Source organism: Microcaecilia unicolor, chromosome 4, assembly GCF_901765095.1.
Source record: "Microcaecilia unicolor chromosome 4, aMicUni1.1, whole genome shotgun sequence".
Lineage (NCBI taxonomy): Eukaryota > Metazoa > Chordata > Amphibia > Gymnophiona > Siphonopidae > Microcaecilia > Microcaecilia unicolor.
In genome coordinates this window covers 27,562,216-27,582,016 of record NC_044034.1, presented here as the reverse complement: position 1 = coordinate 27,582,016, position 19,801 = coordinate 27,562,216, and the positions used below count along the sequence as shown (strand labels likewise).

Below are 19,801 nucleotides of genomic sequence, written 5' to 3'. Positions count from 1 at the left end.
TCAGTGGCATCATGGCCTTACCAGTAAGTTATAACAAAGAAACTATCAAACACATCACTCCAATATAGTGTCACACTGGGGATTCAGATCTGAAGGATAAAATATATTAAATTTTAAAAAATAGCCTCAGTGTAACAGGGAGCCTGACTTTTATGCTCCACTGTACAAAATAACATCACAGGCTTCCACCACCTTCCGAAAAAAAAAAAAAACACAGAGAAAAACTCCCAGAATATTTCAAAAATTGTAAAGAAGTGGGAGAAAAGTCTGTGTTTAAAAAACAGAAGGGAGGGTAACACAATTTAACACAATACAGATCCAAATACCCACAACACTAAATCTCACTATGAATATCAATCACCCAAATGGACACTAATTAGCAATCCCTCACTAGACTAAAATCCTCATTCAAACAGAGAAGCCTTCCTGCAAGTAAAGAAAACTCAAAATAGAGCAAAAACTCTTATAACATCGCTAGAATTGCTTAAACTTCCATCCTTGCTAGTGAATGGATTCTAATTCTGACAAAAAGTAAACTTTACTTAGCTCAGAACATCCAAATTGTCCTGACAGAAGTGCAGCCTCATAGGATTCTCACAGTCTGTGGGGTTTCTCCAAAATTAAAGTGTCCAATTTATATTATCCTTCTGGCAAAAAATGTCCAATCTCCTTGTTTCTCGACAGTAGGAAATCCTTCTGTTCCACTATCTTCATCAGGAGAAATACATAGCAGTGCATAAAAACTGCTTTACAAGTTTACTTTTTGTTAGAATTAGAATCCATTCATTAGTAAGGATGGACGTTTAAGCAATTCTAGCGATGTTATAAGAGTTTTTGCTCTATTTTGAGTTTTCTTTACTTGCAGGAAGGCTTCTCTTTTTGAATGAGGATTTTAGTCTAGTGAGGGATTGCTAATTAGTGTCCATTTGGGTGATTGATATTCTTAGTGAGATTTAGTGTTGTGGGTATTTGGATCTGTATTGTGTTAAATTGTGTTACCCTCCCTTCTGTTTTTTTAAACACAGACTTTTCTCCCACTTCTTTACAATTTTTGAAATATTCTGGGAGTTTTTCTCTGTGTTTTTTTTTCTCGGAAGGTGGTGGAAGCCTGTGATGTTATTTTGTACAGTGGAGCATAAAAGTTAGGCTCCCTGTTACACTGAGGCTATTTTTTTAAATTTAATATATTTTATCCTTCAGATCTGAATCCCCAGTGTGACACTATATTGGAGTGATGTGTTTGATAGTTTCTTTGTTATAACTACACACTCGTTGCAGATTGTTTATTTGTGAGAATTCATTCTTACCAGTAAGTTGCCAATTCACCATCAGTGATTAGAGAGCTTGGAAGCAGGGCCCAAGAAGGTGTCCTGCTGCCCCTGAACAATACTATACCTGCAATTCTAACCAACTAGGGGGCTGTGTCCTGGTTCCATTGGCAAAGGTTCTCCTGAGCCTCTCCTCACAGTAGGGAGCATAGCCTGGGGGGCCCCCATTGATGAAGTTTCTTAAATACTGTTGGTAAGAGAGACAGGCAGACAGATAATGATAAAATACCAGTCCTCATAATCCTTTTTTTTTTTTTAAACAGCATCTTCTATCATCTGGGAACCAAAGGGGTAACATTTGTAATGCAATGTAAGTTATTAATTTGATATTAATTTTAAGGCAACTTACTATTCCTTTAAAAGAAGATGGTATTAAAAGGAACTTCTCTAAGAGATCTCTCTCTCTGAAGTGGAAGAGGCTTCACTAAATCACCATGCCCAGTCACTACCGCAATTTTACTATGCGTCATTTTTGAGCCCCAAAATAAGTACAATCCAGATATTTCATCTCAAGATCCCCTCAAAAAATGTAAGTGGCACCCAAAGGAGCGCTCCTTTGTCAAACTCCTTTGTTGGTGCGACAAGGAGGTGCGCAATGCCTCTGGCGTCACTGGACTTTTTGTAGGCTCAAACGCTCCCGGATGATGTCACCACGGGGCGCAGCTAAGGTCTTCCAGGTCCAGGAACAGACGCTGCTGTTACCGGGTGAGAAGGATTTTCAGAGCTTACAACCAGGCCTAGTTGGTATCACGCTGCTCTGGGCTGGTGATACAGATGTCACAGCTGGCCCTGGATACTCATAGTAACATAGTAGATGACGACAGAAAAAGACCTGCATGGTCCATCCAGTCTGCCCAACAAGATAAATTCATATGTGTATACCTTACCTTGATTTGTACCTGTCTTTTCAGGGCACAGACCGTATAAGTCTGCCCAGCAGGATTCCCCGCCTCCCAACCACCAGTCCCGCCTCCCGTCACCGGCTCTGGCACAGACCGTATAAGTCTGCCCAGCACTATCCCTGCTTCCCAACCACCAGCCCCTACTCCATGTCTTACCTTGACAAACTTCTCCGAAGGAGCAAAGCATCCCACGCAAAGAGACATAAGGATCCAGCCTCTGGCATAGCTACTTTTTGAGGGATTCTGAGTAAGCTGTTTGGAGATTTGGCAGTAGATTTCATCCCTGCATAAAATAAAGTTCAAGACCGTTAACAATCAGGAAATAGTGAATAGCTATTAAATTTAACGCCATCAGTAAAGGCTCCGGCCATCACATCCAATTCAAAGAGGCAAAGGTTTTATGGTCATTTAGGGGGAATTTTATAACTACAGGTACAAAGCACTTTTCTCTGTGTGGATTAATTTTCACAAATTTTAAAAGTGAATGCATGCATATATTCCAGCCAGTGGCGTACCAAGGGGGGGGGGGGGGTCAGTGGGGACGGTCCGCCCCGGGTGCACGCTGCTGGGGTGGGGGGGTGCCACGCGCCTGTCAGCTTCGTTCATTTCCATGCTCCCTCTGCCCCGGAACAGGAAGTAACCTGTTCCGGGGCAGAGGGAGCATGGAAACGAACGAAGCTGACCGGCGTGCACCCGGGGGGTTCTTTCGCCGGGGTGTCCTTTCGCTGGGGGGGGGGAGGGTCATGCTGCACCCGGGGGGTGGGGCGCATCGGCGATCTGCTCCGGGTGTCAGCCCCCCTAGGAACGCCACTGATTCCAGCAAAACTATGCATGCACCTTTGGTCTCTGGGGTGGTCAGTATTTCAGCACAATTACATGCAGATGCTCAGATTCTCAAAAGTGTGCATTATTAATGTAGATCCTGTTCCAACACCCCCCCCCCCCCCCCCAGGAACACATATTCAAATTAGTCATCTTACCCATACACAGGCTTACACATAAAGGTTTACCCATAGGGTGGACAATTTTGTAATGAGCCTTCACGTGTGGAATACTATTTTAACGGTAGAAATGCATTTTGAAAATTATTCTTGAATGCTGTTTCTCCACTAACACATTCACCCTCCCCCCCCCCCCCCATTCACTGATGTACCACAATTCCAGGAATAACATGTATAGAATGTTTGTACGTTTGGGAAGCTCGCCAGGTGCCCTTGGCCTGGATTGGCTGCTGTCGTGGACAGGATGCTGGGCTCGATAGACTCTTGGTCTTTTCCCAGTGTGGCATTACTTATGTACTTATGTACCAAGGAATTTTCCATAGGGGGTGCATCTCCCACACACCCCCATCTCTTGTGTGCCCCTACTGTACCTTAAAATCATCTCTGCTCCAGTCCGCTTGAGCAGTGGCACTCATAGGCTGCCTGTGGCCTGCACTGGGACTTCCTCTCTGAACCGTCTCGCCCCATCTGATACAACTTCCTGATTTGCGAAGGGTGGGATGGTTCAGAGAGGAAGTCTCAGTGCAGGTCGCAGGCAGCTTATGAGTGCCGCTACTGCAGTGAAGACTGGAGCAGGGATGATTTTAAGGCATGGATGGGGGGCCGGGTCTGACAGGGGGGGTATATGTATGCAACACATTGTTATGTTCCTGTTATGACTCAAGCAGTGAGCTCTTGTGCCCCGACTGAGCATGGTGAGTGGAGTCGCGCCGCGCTCGGTCAGGCAGCCGGACAACCCCTAGCTTCACCTGGGAAGCGACCACCGTTCCCCAGGGGTTGAGCCCCCAGGTGCAGGTGGCCACCAGGACTTCGGGAACCAGATGGGGTTGGGCTGCCCAGACCAGGCTAGAAGCAAGGCGGGCAAAACTCAAAGGGTGAACCGGTACAGTCCAGAGATCAGAGCAGGCAGCAAAGCAACAAGTATCAGGTTCAGTCCAAGGGTCAGGTAATGGTAGGCAAGAGAAGCAGTGGAGCGCACGAGATGAGCACCAAACCTCTATAAGCATAGAAGCCGAAGCAAGGTGTGCAGGGAACTGCCGGCCTTAAGTAGTCCCCGCATCAGCAGTAACCACAGGCAGGTGTAGAGAACGCTCCAGATTGGTGCCTGCAAGGGAAAAGGTGGAACTTCGAGAAAGGTGCCCAATCCCGTGCAATCAGGCCAAGTGAGCTACCTGCACCGGAAACCGGCGTGGCTTTCGGAACGCCGCCAGACTGCGTAGCCGGCCTGGCCGGCCACCGCACGATGGCTGTCCAAATCAATCAGCTGGACCCACGCCCACGGCCGGAGCGATATAGCCGGCCATCGGAACCGGACCCCACAAGACTGCCGCCGACAGCCCGCATGGCCGGCCATCACCGCCAGGACGAGGCTCGGCGGTGAATCAGCCGCGTGGACCGCAATTCAGGTGAGGGACGTAACACACATGCACCTTGTTTAAATACGCCACTGCCCTCATTCTGTAACCTTCGTGCTTAAGTGTAAGTGCATTTACATGCTAAAATGGTAGAATGCTTGAACGTCACATTCATGCACCTAAGTTCTAGGCGCGTGCTTAGCAGTATTTTATATTGTAAGCCTGCAAGACACATACCCCTGGATTATATATATGGCGCCCAAAATTGTGTGTACAAATTTGAGCAAGCCAATTAGCACCAATAATTGGATGCTATCAATTATTGGCATTAATTGTCAACGATTTGGATTTACGCATACATCTCACTAAACACTGTTCTATAAAGATGTGTGCATAAGTCTTTTAGCATGCAACTGAAAAGGGGGTGTGGCCATGGGAATAGCATGGGCAGGTCAGGGGCATTCACTAAAGATGTGCACACTATTACAGAATTTGGGAAATCCAGGCCTAATTTATGTGCAAGAATTTACACCAGGTTTCAGCTGGTGCAAATCCTCTTAGACACCATTTATAGAATAGTGCATAGCACCAGGGTTCACACAGTGCTACACACTATTCTATAAATGGTGTCCAACTCAGAGTGCCATTTATTGAATAGCATTCAGCGCTCATTTGGTGCCAGTTACGAATCTAGTCTATAGTACATAAACACAAGGAGGCATGAATAGGGGGAGGTGCATGGGTACGTCCATAGGAGCCAACTTTTCAAAACGATTGGGGGTGCTGAAATTTTTTTTTTTTTTTTACAGGTGGTGTATTCCCCTCCCCCTCATCCCCCCTCCCTCTATCCCCCCTTCACCTCCCTCCAAGTTCCAGGCCCCCTCCCTCCCCTCTCTCTCTTCTTTCCCTCCCCCCTACCTCCGAGTTCCAGGGTCCCCCCTACCTCCGAGTTCCAGGGTCCCCCCCTCCCTTCGAGTTCCAGGCCCCCTCCCTCCGAATTTTAAAAGTCATCTTGCCTTACCTCGTTGGGGTTACGATGGCCGGCAGCAGCAGTGAAAAGCATGCAGGCTCGGCGCTTCAGCCCTTCCCTTCTCTCTCAGCTCTGGTCCCGCCCTTGCGGAAACAGGAAATGAGGGTGGGACCAGAGCTGAGAGAGAGAGAAGGGAAGGGCTGAAGCGCCGAGCCTGCATGCTTTTCACTGCTGCTGCCGGCCACCGAAACCCCAACGAGGTAAGGCAAGATGACTTTTAAAATTTGGAAGGAGGGGGCCTGGAACTTGAAGGGAGGGAGGGACGATGACCCTGGAACTTGGAGGGAGGGAGGGAACGAACTTCTGGTGGGTGGAATATTGGGGATGCTCGAGCACCCACAGCACCCATGGAGTTGGCGCCTAAGGGTACGTCAAACATTTAAGTACATAGTTTATAGATTGGTAGCATGGAATCTTGCTACCCTTTGGGATTCCAGAGTCTTGCTATTGTTTGGGATTCCAGAATCTTGCTACTCTTTGGGATTCCGGAATCTTGTTACTCTTTGGGATTCCGGAATCTTGTTATTGTTTGGGATTCTGGAATCTTGCTACTATTTGGGTTTCTGCCAGGTACTTATGGCCTGGATTGGTCACTGCTGGAAGCAGGATACTGGGCTAGATGGACCATTGGTCTAACCCAGTATGGCTATTCTTATTTTCTTAATACTTGTATTTGCACACTAAAATGCAACATTTAGACACGTACATTTATGCCTGCTACTGACATGGCCTAAGTGGGAATACCTAAATGTTAGCACGTACATGCCAACTTACACTATTCTATAAGAGAATCTGGTTGTCCAGATGCTGTTGTAGAAATTGTCCTCAGCATGCTGCATTTTGGCGCCTAAAGTCTGGCGAATGTTATAGAACTGACCCCTCAGTGGTTAATTTCCCTGCCAATCAGTAAAGGGGTGAGAGACATTAAGTCCTCATGCTCTGAAGCAAGCGGTCCCATGATTAAAAGCCAAGTGAATCAATGAAAGACTGGTAGTCATTATCCCCCAAATTCTACATATGGCACTGAGTCTGGCTGCGCTGTTTTGGGCAGTTTGAAGTTTCTTAATTATTTGTTCTTTGCGTCCGGCATAGATTGCGTTGCAGTAGTCTGCAGGTGACTTAGCACCATTGATTGTACCAAGCTGCGGAATATTTCCCTCGGGAAGAAAGGTTTTAGTCGTCTGAGTTTCCACACTGAGAGGAACATTTTCTTTGTTGTAATTTTCACTTGGCTTTCTAGTGTTGGGTTTCGGCTGATGGTGACTCCGAGAATTATTACTATGCAATTATACAAGTTCTTTGGTCTTTTGATCAAGACAAAATTAACACAATTGTGGTGAATTGTTGTTTGAGCTCAGCATTAGGGGAGGAGAAAGTGAGATGGTGTCAGAGTGTTGGCGTGTGCAGAGGTCCCACCGGGGAAGCTTTGGCTGCATTCCAGCTTGGCTTGATAGGGCTGACCAAGATGTTATCATCTTCTGGGGTCAGCCTTTGGAAACGAAATGAAACCTAACTGCAGCACTTTGTCTCAGAGTGGGGCTGCAGGGTATGTCCAAAGGGTCATGGTACAAGGGGCATGCCCCTCCCCTCTTGAGAACTAAAGACACAAAAGAGAACTTAGGATGCTCTGTTGATGTGCTGAGCTACTTTGCGAATATTATTTTTAAACTGCAGGAAAATGGAAGATCAAGGGTAAATCTTGTTATTGTTTGGGATTCTGGAATCTTGTTACTCTTTGGGGTTCTGGAATCTTTGGAGTGGAGGAGTGGCCTAGTGGTTAGGGTGGTGGACTTTGGTCCTGGGGAACTGAGTTCGATTCCCGGCACAGGCAGCTCCTTGTGACTTTGGGCAAGTCACTTAACCCTCCATTGCCTACCGCATTGAGCCTGCCATGAGTGGGAAAGCACGGGTTACAAATGTAACAAAAAAATAAATAAACAGCCAGTGTCCACTTCCCCTGAGGTGGTGGGTCCCATGGACAGACATTGTAAGCCAAGCTCTGAGAAGGTTAGTAGGCCTCAAATGGATTCAGAAGTGTCATTAAGCTCCGCTGACCTAACTCCCCCTTGGTGTTCCCGATTAGTTCCCCTTCAGCATGTGCTCAGGGGGAGCTTCATAACTGGGCTATAGTCTTGCAAATTGCAATACCTGTGCACTCTAAAGTTGCCGATATGGAGCCTGAAGATATTTCGTTATTGGATTTGTGGAGGATTGGCACTAGAACTGGAGAAATCTATGGTTGGGGCTGTGAAACAATAGTGTGAGTTTTTTGGGAGATCGGTTGTGAAGTTGGAAGAAATGGAGAATAGGACTAAATAAATTAACACAAATTATTTATTTTATTTATTTATTGCACTTGTATCCCACATTTTCCCACCTATTTGCAGGCTCAATGTGGCTTACAAAGACCTGTTATGGCATTTTATGATAAACAAATGATAAACTAAATTAAAACTGAGAAAGATATCAGGATTAAAATTAAGTAGCAATTACCAGCATTAATAATAATATTTGCATAAATAAGATTCAATGGTGAAGAAGCGTAAAAAAAACAAACCATGATCCAACTTGTAAAGACAGCCATAGCCAAACCGCATAAAAAACAGTGTAAAACTCTTTAAAATGCTGAAAACGTACTTTTTAAACATGTATTCTAATTTTCATACTATTTTTTTGTGACTAATTAGTATTTTGTGACGTATGCACAGTGCATATATAGATGATCAATTCATAACACTGTGCCTTTGATTTTACTGGAGGAGACAGTCTGGTGAGTAACATGGATTTTGGTCTTTTTTTCTGGTGCTGTCTTATGTACATATTTTGAGGTACATAAGTATTGCCATACTGGGAAAGACCAAAGGTCCATCGAGCCCAGCATCCTGTTTCCAACAGTGGCCAATCCAGGTCACAAATACCCGGCAAGATCCCAAAAATGTACAAAACATTTTACACTGCTTATCCCAGAAATAGTGGATTTTCCCCAAGTCCATTTAATAATGGTCTATGGACTTTTCCTTTAGGAAGCCGTCCAAACCTTTTTAAAACTCCGCTAAGCTAACCGCTTTTACCACATTCTCTGACAATGAATTCCAGAATACAATTACACGCGGAGTGAAGAAAAAGTTTCTCCGATTCGTTTTAAATGTACTACATTGTAGCTTCATCGCATGCCCCCTAGTCCTAGTATTTTTGGAAAGTGTAAACAGACGCTTCACATCTACCCGTTCAAGTCTACTCTGTTTTTACAGAATTACTGGTTGTTACACAAATTTGTTCCACTCTCAATTTATTTGAGGCTCTTAACAAGTTTCTCATTGAATGGGCTTTGGATATATACTTTTCCTGTAACCCTTTGGTTGGCATGTTCATGGTTTTAACCAGGGGCGTATCTGGACTCCGGCGGTAGGGGGGGCCAGAGCCAGAGAGAGGGGGCACATTTTAGCGCCCCCCCCCGCCGCCGCCGCCGCCGCCCCCACCGCCGAGCCCCCACCGCCACCAATGACTTAGTCTCTCCACCCCCCTCCCGCCGCCAACCCTCCCCCGCTGCCGTTCTTACTTTTGCTGGCGGGGGACCCCAACCCCCGCCAGCCGAGGTCTGCTTCCACCTGCCGCTGCCTTCAAAACTTCTTCTTCAGCCGGCGGGGGACCCCAAACCCCCGCCAGCCGCCCCGCGCTGTTTAAAATTCATCTTCGGCCTCCGTGGCCGTGCTGCTGGGATAGGCGGCGCTGTTGAAATCCACTTCGGAGTCTGACGTCGCAGCACGTACAACGTACAACGACGTCAGACTCCGAAGTGGATTTCAACAGCGCCGCCTATCCCAGCAGCACGGCCACGGAGGCCGAAGATGAATTTTAAACAGCGCGGGGCGGCTGGCGGGGGTTTGGGGTCCCCCGCCGGCTGAAGAAGAAGTTTTGAAGGCAGCGGCAGGTGGAAGCAGACCTCGGCTGGCGGGGGTTGGGGTCCCCCGCCAGCAAAAGTAAGAACGGCAGCGGGGGAGGGTTGATGGCGGTAGGGGGGTCCAGGGCAAAATCTGCGGGGGCCCAGGCCCCTGAGGCCCCACGCAGATACGCCCCTGGTTTTAACTCTTATGCCATTTACACAACTTTTGTCTCCTATGTTTTATTGATTTATGCATTTTTTTTACATTAGTTTGCTATATCTTTCTATCTATGTTGTCCTTTTGGTTTGACATATTTTTATATATTGACTTCACTACTTACCCCCCACCCCTTTTAGAAATCTGCACTAGTGGCTGAGATGCGGTAATGCTGACACATTGGCTTTGTAAAGGGGGGGGGGGTAAATTAGTTTTATGGATCAGGTTTTAGCCTCTCTGATGTTTTATTTATCTGTTCATGATTTTATTATTAAATTATTGTTTTGCATTTATTTATTTTTATTAGTACTATGCCTCTGATGCAGCTCTTTGAGCACATTGTGATGGCTTATGTATATTAGTTCTCCTTTATTTGATGTAGTTTTATAATAAATAGATTTGCATTCTGTTTTGTTTTCTGTTTGATTTGCTATGTTTCCTGACATCCTCTTATAAAATTATTGCTAGTAAAGATAACATATTTCCGGGTATCTGTGTGGGTTTGCCAGAGTATGTCTGTCAGGGTGGTTTTTAAAAATGAATTTCAGTAAGAGAACTTCTCAAGCATTAACATTCCATCATCAACAGTAAATGATCTAGCGTCCCCTGGGAGTAACGTGATACGGAGTGCACCAGCTGATCTCACAGACATAAGATGAGGTGAGTTCAGCAGAACAGGAACACGATAGGCTTGTGTGATTGTACTCAGGTAGAATTTGCAGGCAAGATGTTTTCATCTTGAATTTTATATGTCAACTTCATTGATAAATCACAAATAAAAAATATATATCTAAGCAGTTTACGAAAGAATAAATCAAGAAGGCGGAAGAGAATGAGTAGCACACATAGGGGTCCCTTTAACTAAGGTGTGCTGAAAAATGGCCTGCGGTACTGTAGATGCGTGTTTTGGGCGCGCGCAGAATCATTTTTCAGCGCACCTGCAAAAAAAATGCCCTTTTACATTTTTGCCGAAAATGGACGTACGTCAAAATGAAAATTGCTGTGCGTCCATTTTGGGTCTGAGACCGTACTGCCAGCCATTGACCTAGCAGTAAAGTCTCACGCAGTAAATGGACGGTAATGACCTGCGTGCGCCAAATGCCACCTGGCGTGCGTAGCTGACACGCGAAAGAAAATAAGAAATATTTTTGGGGCGCGCGTAGCAGACGCGCACCAAAAATGAAATTACCGTAAGGGCCACGTGTTAGCCATGTGGTAACACCATTTTGGCACGCATTGTGCGCGCGCAGAGGCCTAGAATACAATCAATATCATTAATATGGTAGTGTACATTAATAAGTCTGGCATTCACATATAGGCAATTCAAAGTACGTTTTTTGTTTGCACTCACTACTTGCTTAGCAGTTGATGGGGTAATTTGCAATCATTCATATTTGTCTACCATCTAGTTAAAAATTTACCACAACCTCTCTAAAGGGATAGTAACATATAGTAACATAGTAAATGACAGCAGATAAATACCTGTACGGTCCATCCAGTCTGCCCAACAAGATAAACTCATTTTACATGGTATGTGATACTTTATACCCGAGTTTGATATGTCCTTGTCATTCTCAGGGCACAGACCGTAGAAGTCTGCCCAGCACTGTTCTTGTACTAAAAGTTCTGAAGATTCTGGAATTCTAAAGAGTTACAAGATTCCGGAATCCCAATGAGTAGCAACATTCCATGTAGAACTCCAAAGAGTAACATAGTAACATAGTAAATGACGGCAGATAAAGACCTGAACGGACCATCCAGTCTGCCCAACAAGATAAACTCATTTTACATGGTATGTGATACTTTATACCAGAGTTTGATTTGTCCTTGCCATTCTCAGGGCACAGACCATAGATGTCATAGAAGTCTGCCCAGTACTGTTCTTGTACTAAGTTCTGAAGCTAACATCGAAGCTCCTTAAATTTACATTCCAGCCCATCCCTTATCTATTCAGTCACAATCAGGGCATAGACCGTAGAAGTCTGCCCAGCTCCCGTTTTGTTTCCAATTACCGGCGTCGCCACCCAATCTCCGCTAAGATTCCACGGAACCATTCCTTCTAAACAGGACTCCTTTGTGTTTATCCCAGGCATGTTTGAATTCCATTACTGTCTTCATCTCTACCACCTCCCGCGAGAGGACATTCCACATATCCACCACCCTCTCCGTGAAAAAATACTTCCTGACATTAGTCCTGAGTCTGCCCCCCTTCAACCTCAATTCATGTCCTCTAGTTCTACTGCCTTCCCGTCTCCGGAACAGGTTCATTTGAGGATTAACACCTTTCAAATATTTGAACGTCTGTATCATGTCACCCCTGTTTCTCCTTTCCTCCAAGGTATACATGTTCAGGTCGGCAAGTCTCTCCTCGTATGGTTTGCAACGCAAATCCCATACCATTTTCATAGCTTTTCTTTGCACCACTTCCAGTCTTTTTATATCTTTAGCAAGATACGGCCTCCAAACTTCTCCATTTTGCCAGCATCCTTTGGAGATACTTCATTCTGAAACAAGTGCTCCAAAGAGATTGTTGATTTTTTTTTTTTACCATGAGATATCTCCCCTTTTTATGAAACTGCTCAGTTCATCTGAAATCTCAGGAAAAGACAGAGCACATTGTGATGTCACTGAGCATTCTAAAAGCTGCCCTGCTATTGGTTGAGCACTTTGAAAGTTAAGAACATAAGAATTGCCATGCTGTGTAAGACCAAAGTTTAGGAGTCACCACCCAAGATCTAGGTGTCATCGTGGACAACACATTGAAATCTTCTGCTCAGTGTGTCGCAGTGACCAAAAAAGCAAACCATGCTAGGGAATTATTAGGAAAGGGCTAGAAAATAAGGCAAAGAATATTACAATGCCTCTGTATCGCTCCATGGTGCAACCTCACCTTGAATATTGTTTGCAATTCTGGTTACCCTATCAGAAAAGAGATATAGCGGAATTAGAAAAGGTTCACGGAAGGGCGACCAGAATGATTAAGGGAATGGAACTTCTATCGTATGAGACAAGACTTAAGAGGTTAGGGCTCTTCAGCTTGGAGAACAGACGGCTGAGGTGGCAATATGATAGAGGTCTACAAAATAATGAGTAGAGTAGACCAGGTAAATGTATTTCGATTCTTTACTCTTTTATAAAGTACAAAAACTAGGGGAATTACAAGGAAATACTTTTAAAACAAATAGAAGAAAATATGTTTTTACTCAACGAATAGTTATGCTCTGGAACTTATTGCCTGGGGATCTGGTGACAACAGTTAGTGTATCTGGGTTTAAATAAGGTTCGGACAAGTTCCTGGAGGAAAAGTCCATTGCCTGCTATTAAGACAGACATGGGGAAAGCCACTACTTATCCCTGGGATTGGTAGCATGGAATCTTGCTACTCTTTGGGATTCTGCCAGGTAGTTGTGACCTGGATTGGCCACTGTATGAAGCAGGATACTGGGCTAGACGGCTATCCTTACGTTCTTATACGGGTGGATTCTCATTCATTCCTTCTGCTTGCTGGAATGCATGCCCAAGTTTAATGATAGAAATAGATTCTGGATGCTTGTTGTCATATTTCCTTTTCTTTTTTAATTTTTCAAATTTTTTTTATTAGATTTTAATTATACAACAAATTCAAAAGGTAACACAGCAGAATAAAATACACAATACAGCTGAGTTCAAATCATAATGTTAGTCCGCAGTTGAAAGAAAAAGGTCTAAAGATTTCCATTTTTGAAGACCAGTTTTATGACTAAGAATGGAAATTACTGCAGACTGCTCGTATTTTTTGTAAAGTAAAATCCAGTTCCACCAAACCACCACATTTACTTGGGAATTGTCTTTCCAGTGACTGAATTTTTGCAGTGTAAAGACCTTTTGTGGCAGAGTTGTAGAACCTTATGTCATAATCTTGTGCATTTTCTACAACCCTTTGCTTGGCTCCCTACACATGTACAACGGCGTCTCCTGATGGCAGTTTACCAACGTGAAATGAATTCTAACCTTAATGCTGGTCTGAGGATACCATTGCCAATGATAAAATGGAGCTTCTCCAGGTTGGAGGTGGGCCGGTCTTCTAGCATGCTGTTCCCCTGCAGGGTAGACTCCCCATCATGAAGTCTCTTTGTTACCTGGCCACAGGAGGTAAGAAGGAAAGGGAAACAAAACTACATGAAAGAAGAAGCAGAGAAATAATTCAAAGACATATAATAATACTCTGTCAAAAAATTACACAGTCACTGCACAAGACAATTTTACAAAACACAATTAGCTCAACCATGTTGTTTGATATTACCTTATTTATGATTATACTTATTTGCAATTTCTTATTTATGTATAATCTGGAAAATATTTCAGTGAATGCGATTAATTTGTGCCAGAAGTGATTAACCATATGAATTCAGAAATTCAGTGCATCCAAGATTTTCAACTGCCCTGCTCAGGGTGTCTAACCAGTGCCATAGCGAGGGCGGCTGTCACCAGGGGCGGTTCGCCACGGCGCACCCCCCCAACCTCAGCGCGCATCCCCCCCCGGAGTGCATTCTTACCAGTCACGTGCGTAGTAAAGGGAGTGGGCGGGAGGGCCGGTCCACCCCGCCCCGAGTGTATGTCGCTGGGAGCTGCGTTGGCTCCGCTGGTTCCCTGCTCTCTCTGCCCCGGAACAGGAAGTAACCTGTTCCGGGGCAGAGGGAGCGTGGAACCAGCGGAGCCAACACCCCCCAGCGGCGTGCACCCTGGGTGGACTGCCCCTCCCGCCCCCCCCCTTCCCACGCCTCTGTGTCTAACATTACTGAACCGCAATCAGAAGTTGGTCTTTCAGAGTGGCTGCTGCCCAGGAATTAGTCACCTGTAATATGCAATGAAAGAATACGGTTCATGGTCTAGGGCAGGGGCAGGGCTGCCGAGAGACTGGGCCAGGCCCGGAACAAGGTCGCCCCCGGGCCCCCCCCACCCGATGTCGCTGGGCCCCCCCTCCACCTGCCACCGGGCCCTCTCTCCACCCCTGGGCCCACTGCACTGACCTTAAGCGCCTCACCTTCGAAAGCGCAGCAAACAGCGGCAGACCACTCCTTCCTTCCGTGTCCCGCCCTCGCGGAAGTTACATCAGGCGAGGGCGGGACACGGAAGGAAGGAGTGGTCTGCCGCTGCTTGCTGCGCTTTCAAAGGTGAGGTGCTTAAGTTCAATGCCAGGGAGCGACGGCGGCGCTGGGCCCCCCTGGAGGCCCGGGCCCGGGGAATTTTGTCCCCCCTGTCTCCCCCCCCTCTCGACGGCCTTGGGCAGGGGTCCTCAAATCCAGTCCTCGAAGTCCACAACCCAGCCTGGTTTTCATGATTTCCACAATGAATATGCATGAGCTCTATTTCCATGTAATGAATGCAAAGAGGTCTCATACATATTCACTGTAGAAATCCTGAAAAGCAGGATGCGTTGTGGGCCTCGAGGACTGGATTTGAGGACCACTGGTCTAGGGGCAAAGGAATGGAGTCCTCAAACCACAAACTTAATTCAACCATCCCATATTAAAGATCACTTGTTCCCGATTGTTATTTTGAGGGGCACTTTGGGTGAGGTGGGGGTGGGGGCAAAAAAAGGGAAATATGAATGAGAGATCTTAACTGATACACATTGAAAGACTTAGTAAGAGAGTCAACTGGTCAACCACCCTACTAACAGTGAAAGTAATGTAATCATAGGCATCACAGTACACCTATTGCCCAATATTTAAAAGGACTTATCTGGGTAGCAGCATTCAGGGCTACCGAGAGACTGAGCCGGGCCTGGAGCAGGGTTGCTGTCCCTCCCCCCCCCCCCCCCCCCCCAGAATCGCCACCGCTGCCCCCCCACCGCAACTCCAAATACTTTGGCTGGCAGGGATCCCAAGGCCCCACCAGCAGAAAAGGTCTTCCTCCAGCACTGCTCTTCACTCTGCCGCATTACCTGCCCTGCCCCTGCAGCTGCTTTTTCTCTCACGTTGCACATGCTCGGTTTGAAAACCGAGCATGAGTAGCCTGAGAGGAAAAGCAGCTGGTTGGGTGCTTTATATGAAATACCTCTGTTAACAATTTATTTACTGAGAGCCATCTGATTCCCAAGGTATTTCATATAAAGGATCAATAGACCCCTGATGCAGGCCTTTTTTGGCCGAAACATGTCACGTGTCGGGTTGTTTGATTGTTTTGAATAAAGACCTTGTTCTGAGAGACACCCACTGTGAGAGGACTCTTATTGGATCCACTGTTACTATTTGAGATTCTACATGGAATGTTGCTACTATTGGAGATTCTAGATGGAATGTTGTTACTATTGAGATTCTGTTGCTACTATTTGAGATTCTACATGGAATGTTGCTATTCCACTAGCAACATTCTATGTAGAAGCCTGCCCTTGCAGATCAGCAACGAGCCCGCGCAGGCTTCTGTTTCTGTGAGTCTGACATGCAGGATGTCAGACTCACAGAAACAGAAGCCTGCGCGGCCGCATTGCTGATCTGCAAGGACAGGCTTCTACAGGGAATGTTGCTAGTGGAGGAGTAGCCTAGTGTTACGTGCAGTGGACTTTGAACATGGTGAACTGGGTTCAATTCCCACTGCAGCTCCTTGTGACTCTGGGCAAGTCACTTAACCCTCCATTGCCCCAGATACAAATAAGTACCTGTATATACTATGTAAACCATTTTGAATGTAGTTGCAAAACCCACAGAAAGGTGGTATATCAAGTCTCATTTCCCTTTCCCTTGTAAGGCACAGTAAAGTAAATTCATACTTTTCTCTTATAAAATACACTTGTATATCTCCTAAAACCAAAGTGCACATATTTATGAATCACCAGAGGAGGTATAAATATGCGTACCTATGTTTGACGGGTTTTATGTGCATTCTTCATAAACTGGACAACTCTATCTGAACACTGCACCCTTTAACAGCCACTAAGTCTTCCTTACCTCATCCATCTCTCTCACTGGTTTCTCAGATATCTTTCTTCAGCTCTCTGTCTATCTCTTTTCACTATGAACAGTTCTCTTCCTCTGTCTGTCTGTGGTTTGCTATGCAACTTGCTCAGAATCAGAAAGCAGATCTGGCCCCATCCTCCCCCTTCAGACCACTGATAGCCTGGAACAAAAGAACTATTAAATGGCCAACCAGTGTAACAAAAGCAGGCCAAATGGATACAGGAGAGTTAATTGCCACCCTTCTCTAAGAACAGAATTTGTATATTGACAGCAATCAAAGAGACTGGATATAACAAAAGACAGACCATCTACCTGAAACTCCCAGACAATGACTCTCTTGTCAAGTACATTCTGGGGTGTGTATACCACAGTAGTTGGTCAGCCAGCAAACATGTGACCAGCTACCATGCTTCCATCTGCAAAACCAGAAAGAACCAGTTTCACGTATCCCTGCGTTTTGATTGGATTAATACACCCCACCTGACTTCAGCCTATGGCTCAACAAGTATTAAAAAAAAAACTGGAACACTCTCTCTGGACCCTGCCTGCACCTCTGTCTCTGGACCCTCCCTCAACCTCTCTGGGCCTTTGCTGGACTCCACACGTACCCAAGATTTCTCCAGGTTCCACTACCATCAATTCTGCACATAGAAGACTTCTTTCCCCACCAAAGAAACCACAATCCAGCTACAGAGACAAGACCTCCTTCACCACTCCAACCAGCAGCAGAAAGAATACATCTCAGCCTCAATCAAAGTAAGTTACTTTTAATCGAGCATAATTAATAACTCACCTTTCTAACAAAGTTTATCTTGTGGCACATTTCCCTTGTATAAAATTCCTAAACTGAGCTAAAATTATTACATTACCTGTATTGTAAATACACATTATCTGTACCTAAGAATAAGAATCTAGTCATATTTCCTTAAACATTATACAGTGCAGGTTAGTGCAATTCCCCAACGTGTGTGTATGTATGTATGTATGTGTGTGTGTGTGTATATATATATATATATATATATATACACACACACACACACACACACACATACATATATATATCTTTATTACACACTAATGGATCACTAAGAGCAAGCAGGCTGGTTCTTTGTCCATCACTCTTCTGCAATTTAGACTCCTGAGCAGCAGTAGTGATCTGACATGTTCCCCTTGACAGATCTCCGTGGAAGCTGTGTGGGAACCCACTGCCTCTATTTTAATTGCAGAATATGCTTGCAGCACAGGCAGGTCTTGCGGGACCCCCAGTGGATACACCCAGCACAGTTCACACCACAGAAGGGCTGCAACATACTCTGCAGTTACAACGCAAATAGTGGATTCCCATATAGCGTAAAGTGGTGTGGAACGGGTGGAAATTAATTGATTTTTTACTCATTCAAAAAGTACAAAGACCAGGGGACACTCAATGAAATAGCATGGAAATACTTTTAAAACAAATAGGAGGAAATATTTTTTTCATTCAAAGGATAGTTAAGTTCTGGAACTCATTGCTAGAGGATGTGGTCATGGCAGTTAGCATATCTGGGTTTTAAAATGTTTTGAACAAGTTCCTGGAGGAAAAGTCCATAGTCTGTTATTGAGATGGACATGGGGGAAGCCACTGCTTGCCCTGGGATTGGTAGCATGGAATGGTGCTTGCTACTAATTGGGTTTCTGCCAGGTACTTGTAGATTGGGCACTGCTGGAAACAGAATACTGGGCTAGATAGTAACATAGTAGATGACGGCAGAAAAAGACCTGCAACGGTCCCATCCAGTCTGCCCAACAAGATAAACTCATATGTGTATACTTTACCTTGATTTGTACCTGCCTTTTTCAGGGCACAGACCGTACAAGTCTGCCCAGCAGTATTTCCCACCTCCCAACCACCAGTCCCGCCTCCCATCTCCGGCTCTGGCACAGACCGTATAAGTCTGCCCTCCACTATCCTCGCTTCCCAACTACCAACCTCTCTTCCCCCACCTGCTCCGCCACCCAATTTTGGCTAAGCTTCTGAGGATCCATTCCTACTGCACAGGATTCCTTTATGCATATCCCACGCATGTTTGAATTCTGTTACCGTTTTCATCTCCACCACTTCCCGCTGGTCTGATGCAATATGGCTAATCTTATGTTCTTATGTCCTAAAGCACTCAAGAGGTTTACTGTACAAAAAACTAAACACAGGTAATTCTTTCAATTCTCACCTCTTCGGTTAGTTTTGATTTTTTCTTCAATGTTAAGGAGACAAGTTTATGTCGTACACTGTTCTTCTTCTGTCCATCAACATAACCACTCTGAAAGAGCAAGAAAAGAGCACTTAAAAAGGAAGATTTTGCCGTTTGGCTCTCAGGCAGCTCACAGGCATGGACTTCTGCCCAGAGCCGTAGCGAGGGGAGCTGACACCCGAGGCGGGTCGCCGCTGCGCACCCCTCCAACCGGGTGCAGCACGGCGCACCCCCCCCGAGTGCATACCCCCCCGGAGCGCATACTGTACCTGCGGCGAGGGACGGGCGGGAGGGCCGATCCGCCCCGACTGCACGTTGCTGGGGTGTGTCGGCTCCGCGCTGGTTCACTGCTCTCTCTGTCCCGGAACAGGAAGTAACCTGTTCCGGGGCAGAGAGGGCAGTGCACCAGCACGGAGCCGACACCCCCCAGCAGCGTGCACCCGGGCGGACCCCCCCCCCCGCCTTCCTACGCCACTGCTTCTGCCAAATCATCATTGGTCAGTATGAGGAATTAGCATCTTTCACGGGTCACTTGGTGGTGGAATCTACCCGCTAAAACATATTACAGAAGATAAGATTTTTTGTTTAATTTCTTATGTACTGCCTGTAAGTCTGAAAGATATCACAGTGATGTACATTCAGATACAATAGGTAGTTTTTTTGTCTTTCAAGGGCTTACAATCGAAGGGGTCCTTTTACCAAGCGGCGGTAAGCATTACTTCGTGCTTCCTGTGCGCCAAAATGTACTACTGTTGGGCACGCTCAGGCACCCTGCGGTTCCACTCCAGAACACGCCTATGTGTAAAATTATCCACCTTTCTGGCACCTCAGGTACTTTCATGTATGTAAGCAAGTAAAAGCGGATTGGAAGGAGTAGCCTAGTGGTTAGAACACCCGTCTTGTTAGTTCAAATCCCACT

General features: G+C 45.7%; 1 protein-coding gene across 3 annotated transcripts in view; it reads right to left on the bottom strand.

Annotated features, from left to right (window-relative positions):
- Positions 1–19,801, bottom strand: part of MYO7A (myosin VIIA) — a 324,978-nt gene that overhangs the window by 91,068 nt on the left and 214,109 nt on the right. For 2 of the 3 annotated variants that reach the window (XM_030200068.1, XM_030200066.1), the window contains 4 exons: positions 18,862–18,951; positions 13,707–13,870; positions 2,387–2,513; positions 1,396–1,515 (listed from right to left, as the gene is read on the bottom strand). In XM_030200068.1, coding sequence (XP_030055928.1) covers positions 1,396–1,515; positions 2,387–2,513; positions 13,707–13,870; positions 18,862–18,951 — 501 coding nt within the window. The remainder of the gene's footprint in view (positions 1–1,395; positions 1,516–2,386; positions 2,514–13,706; positions 13,871–18,861; positions 18,952–19,801) is intronic. The other variant, XM_030200067.1, reaches the window with a different exon arrangement.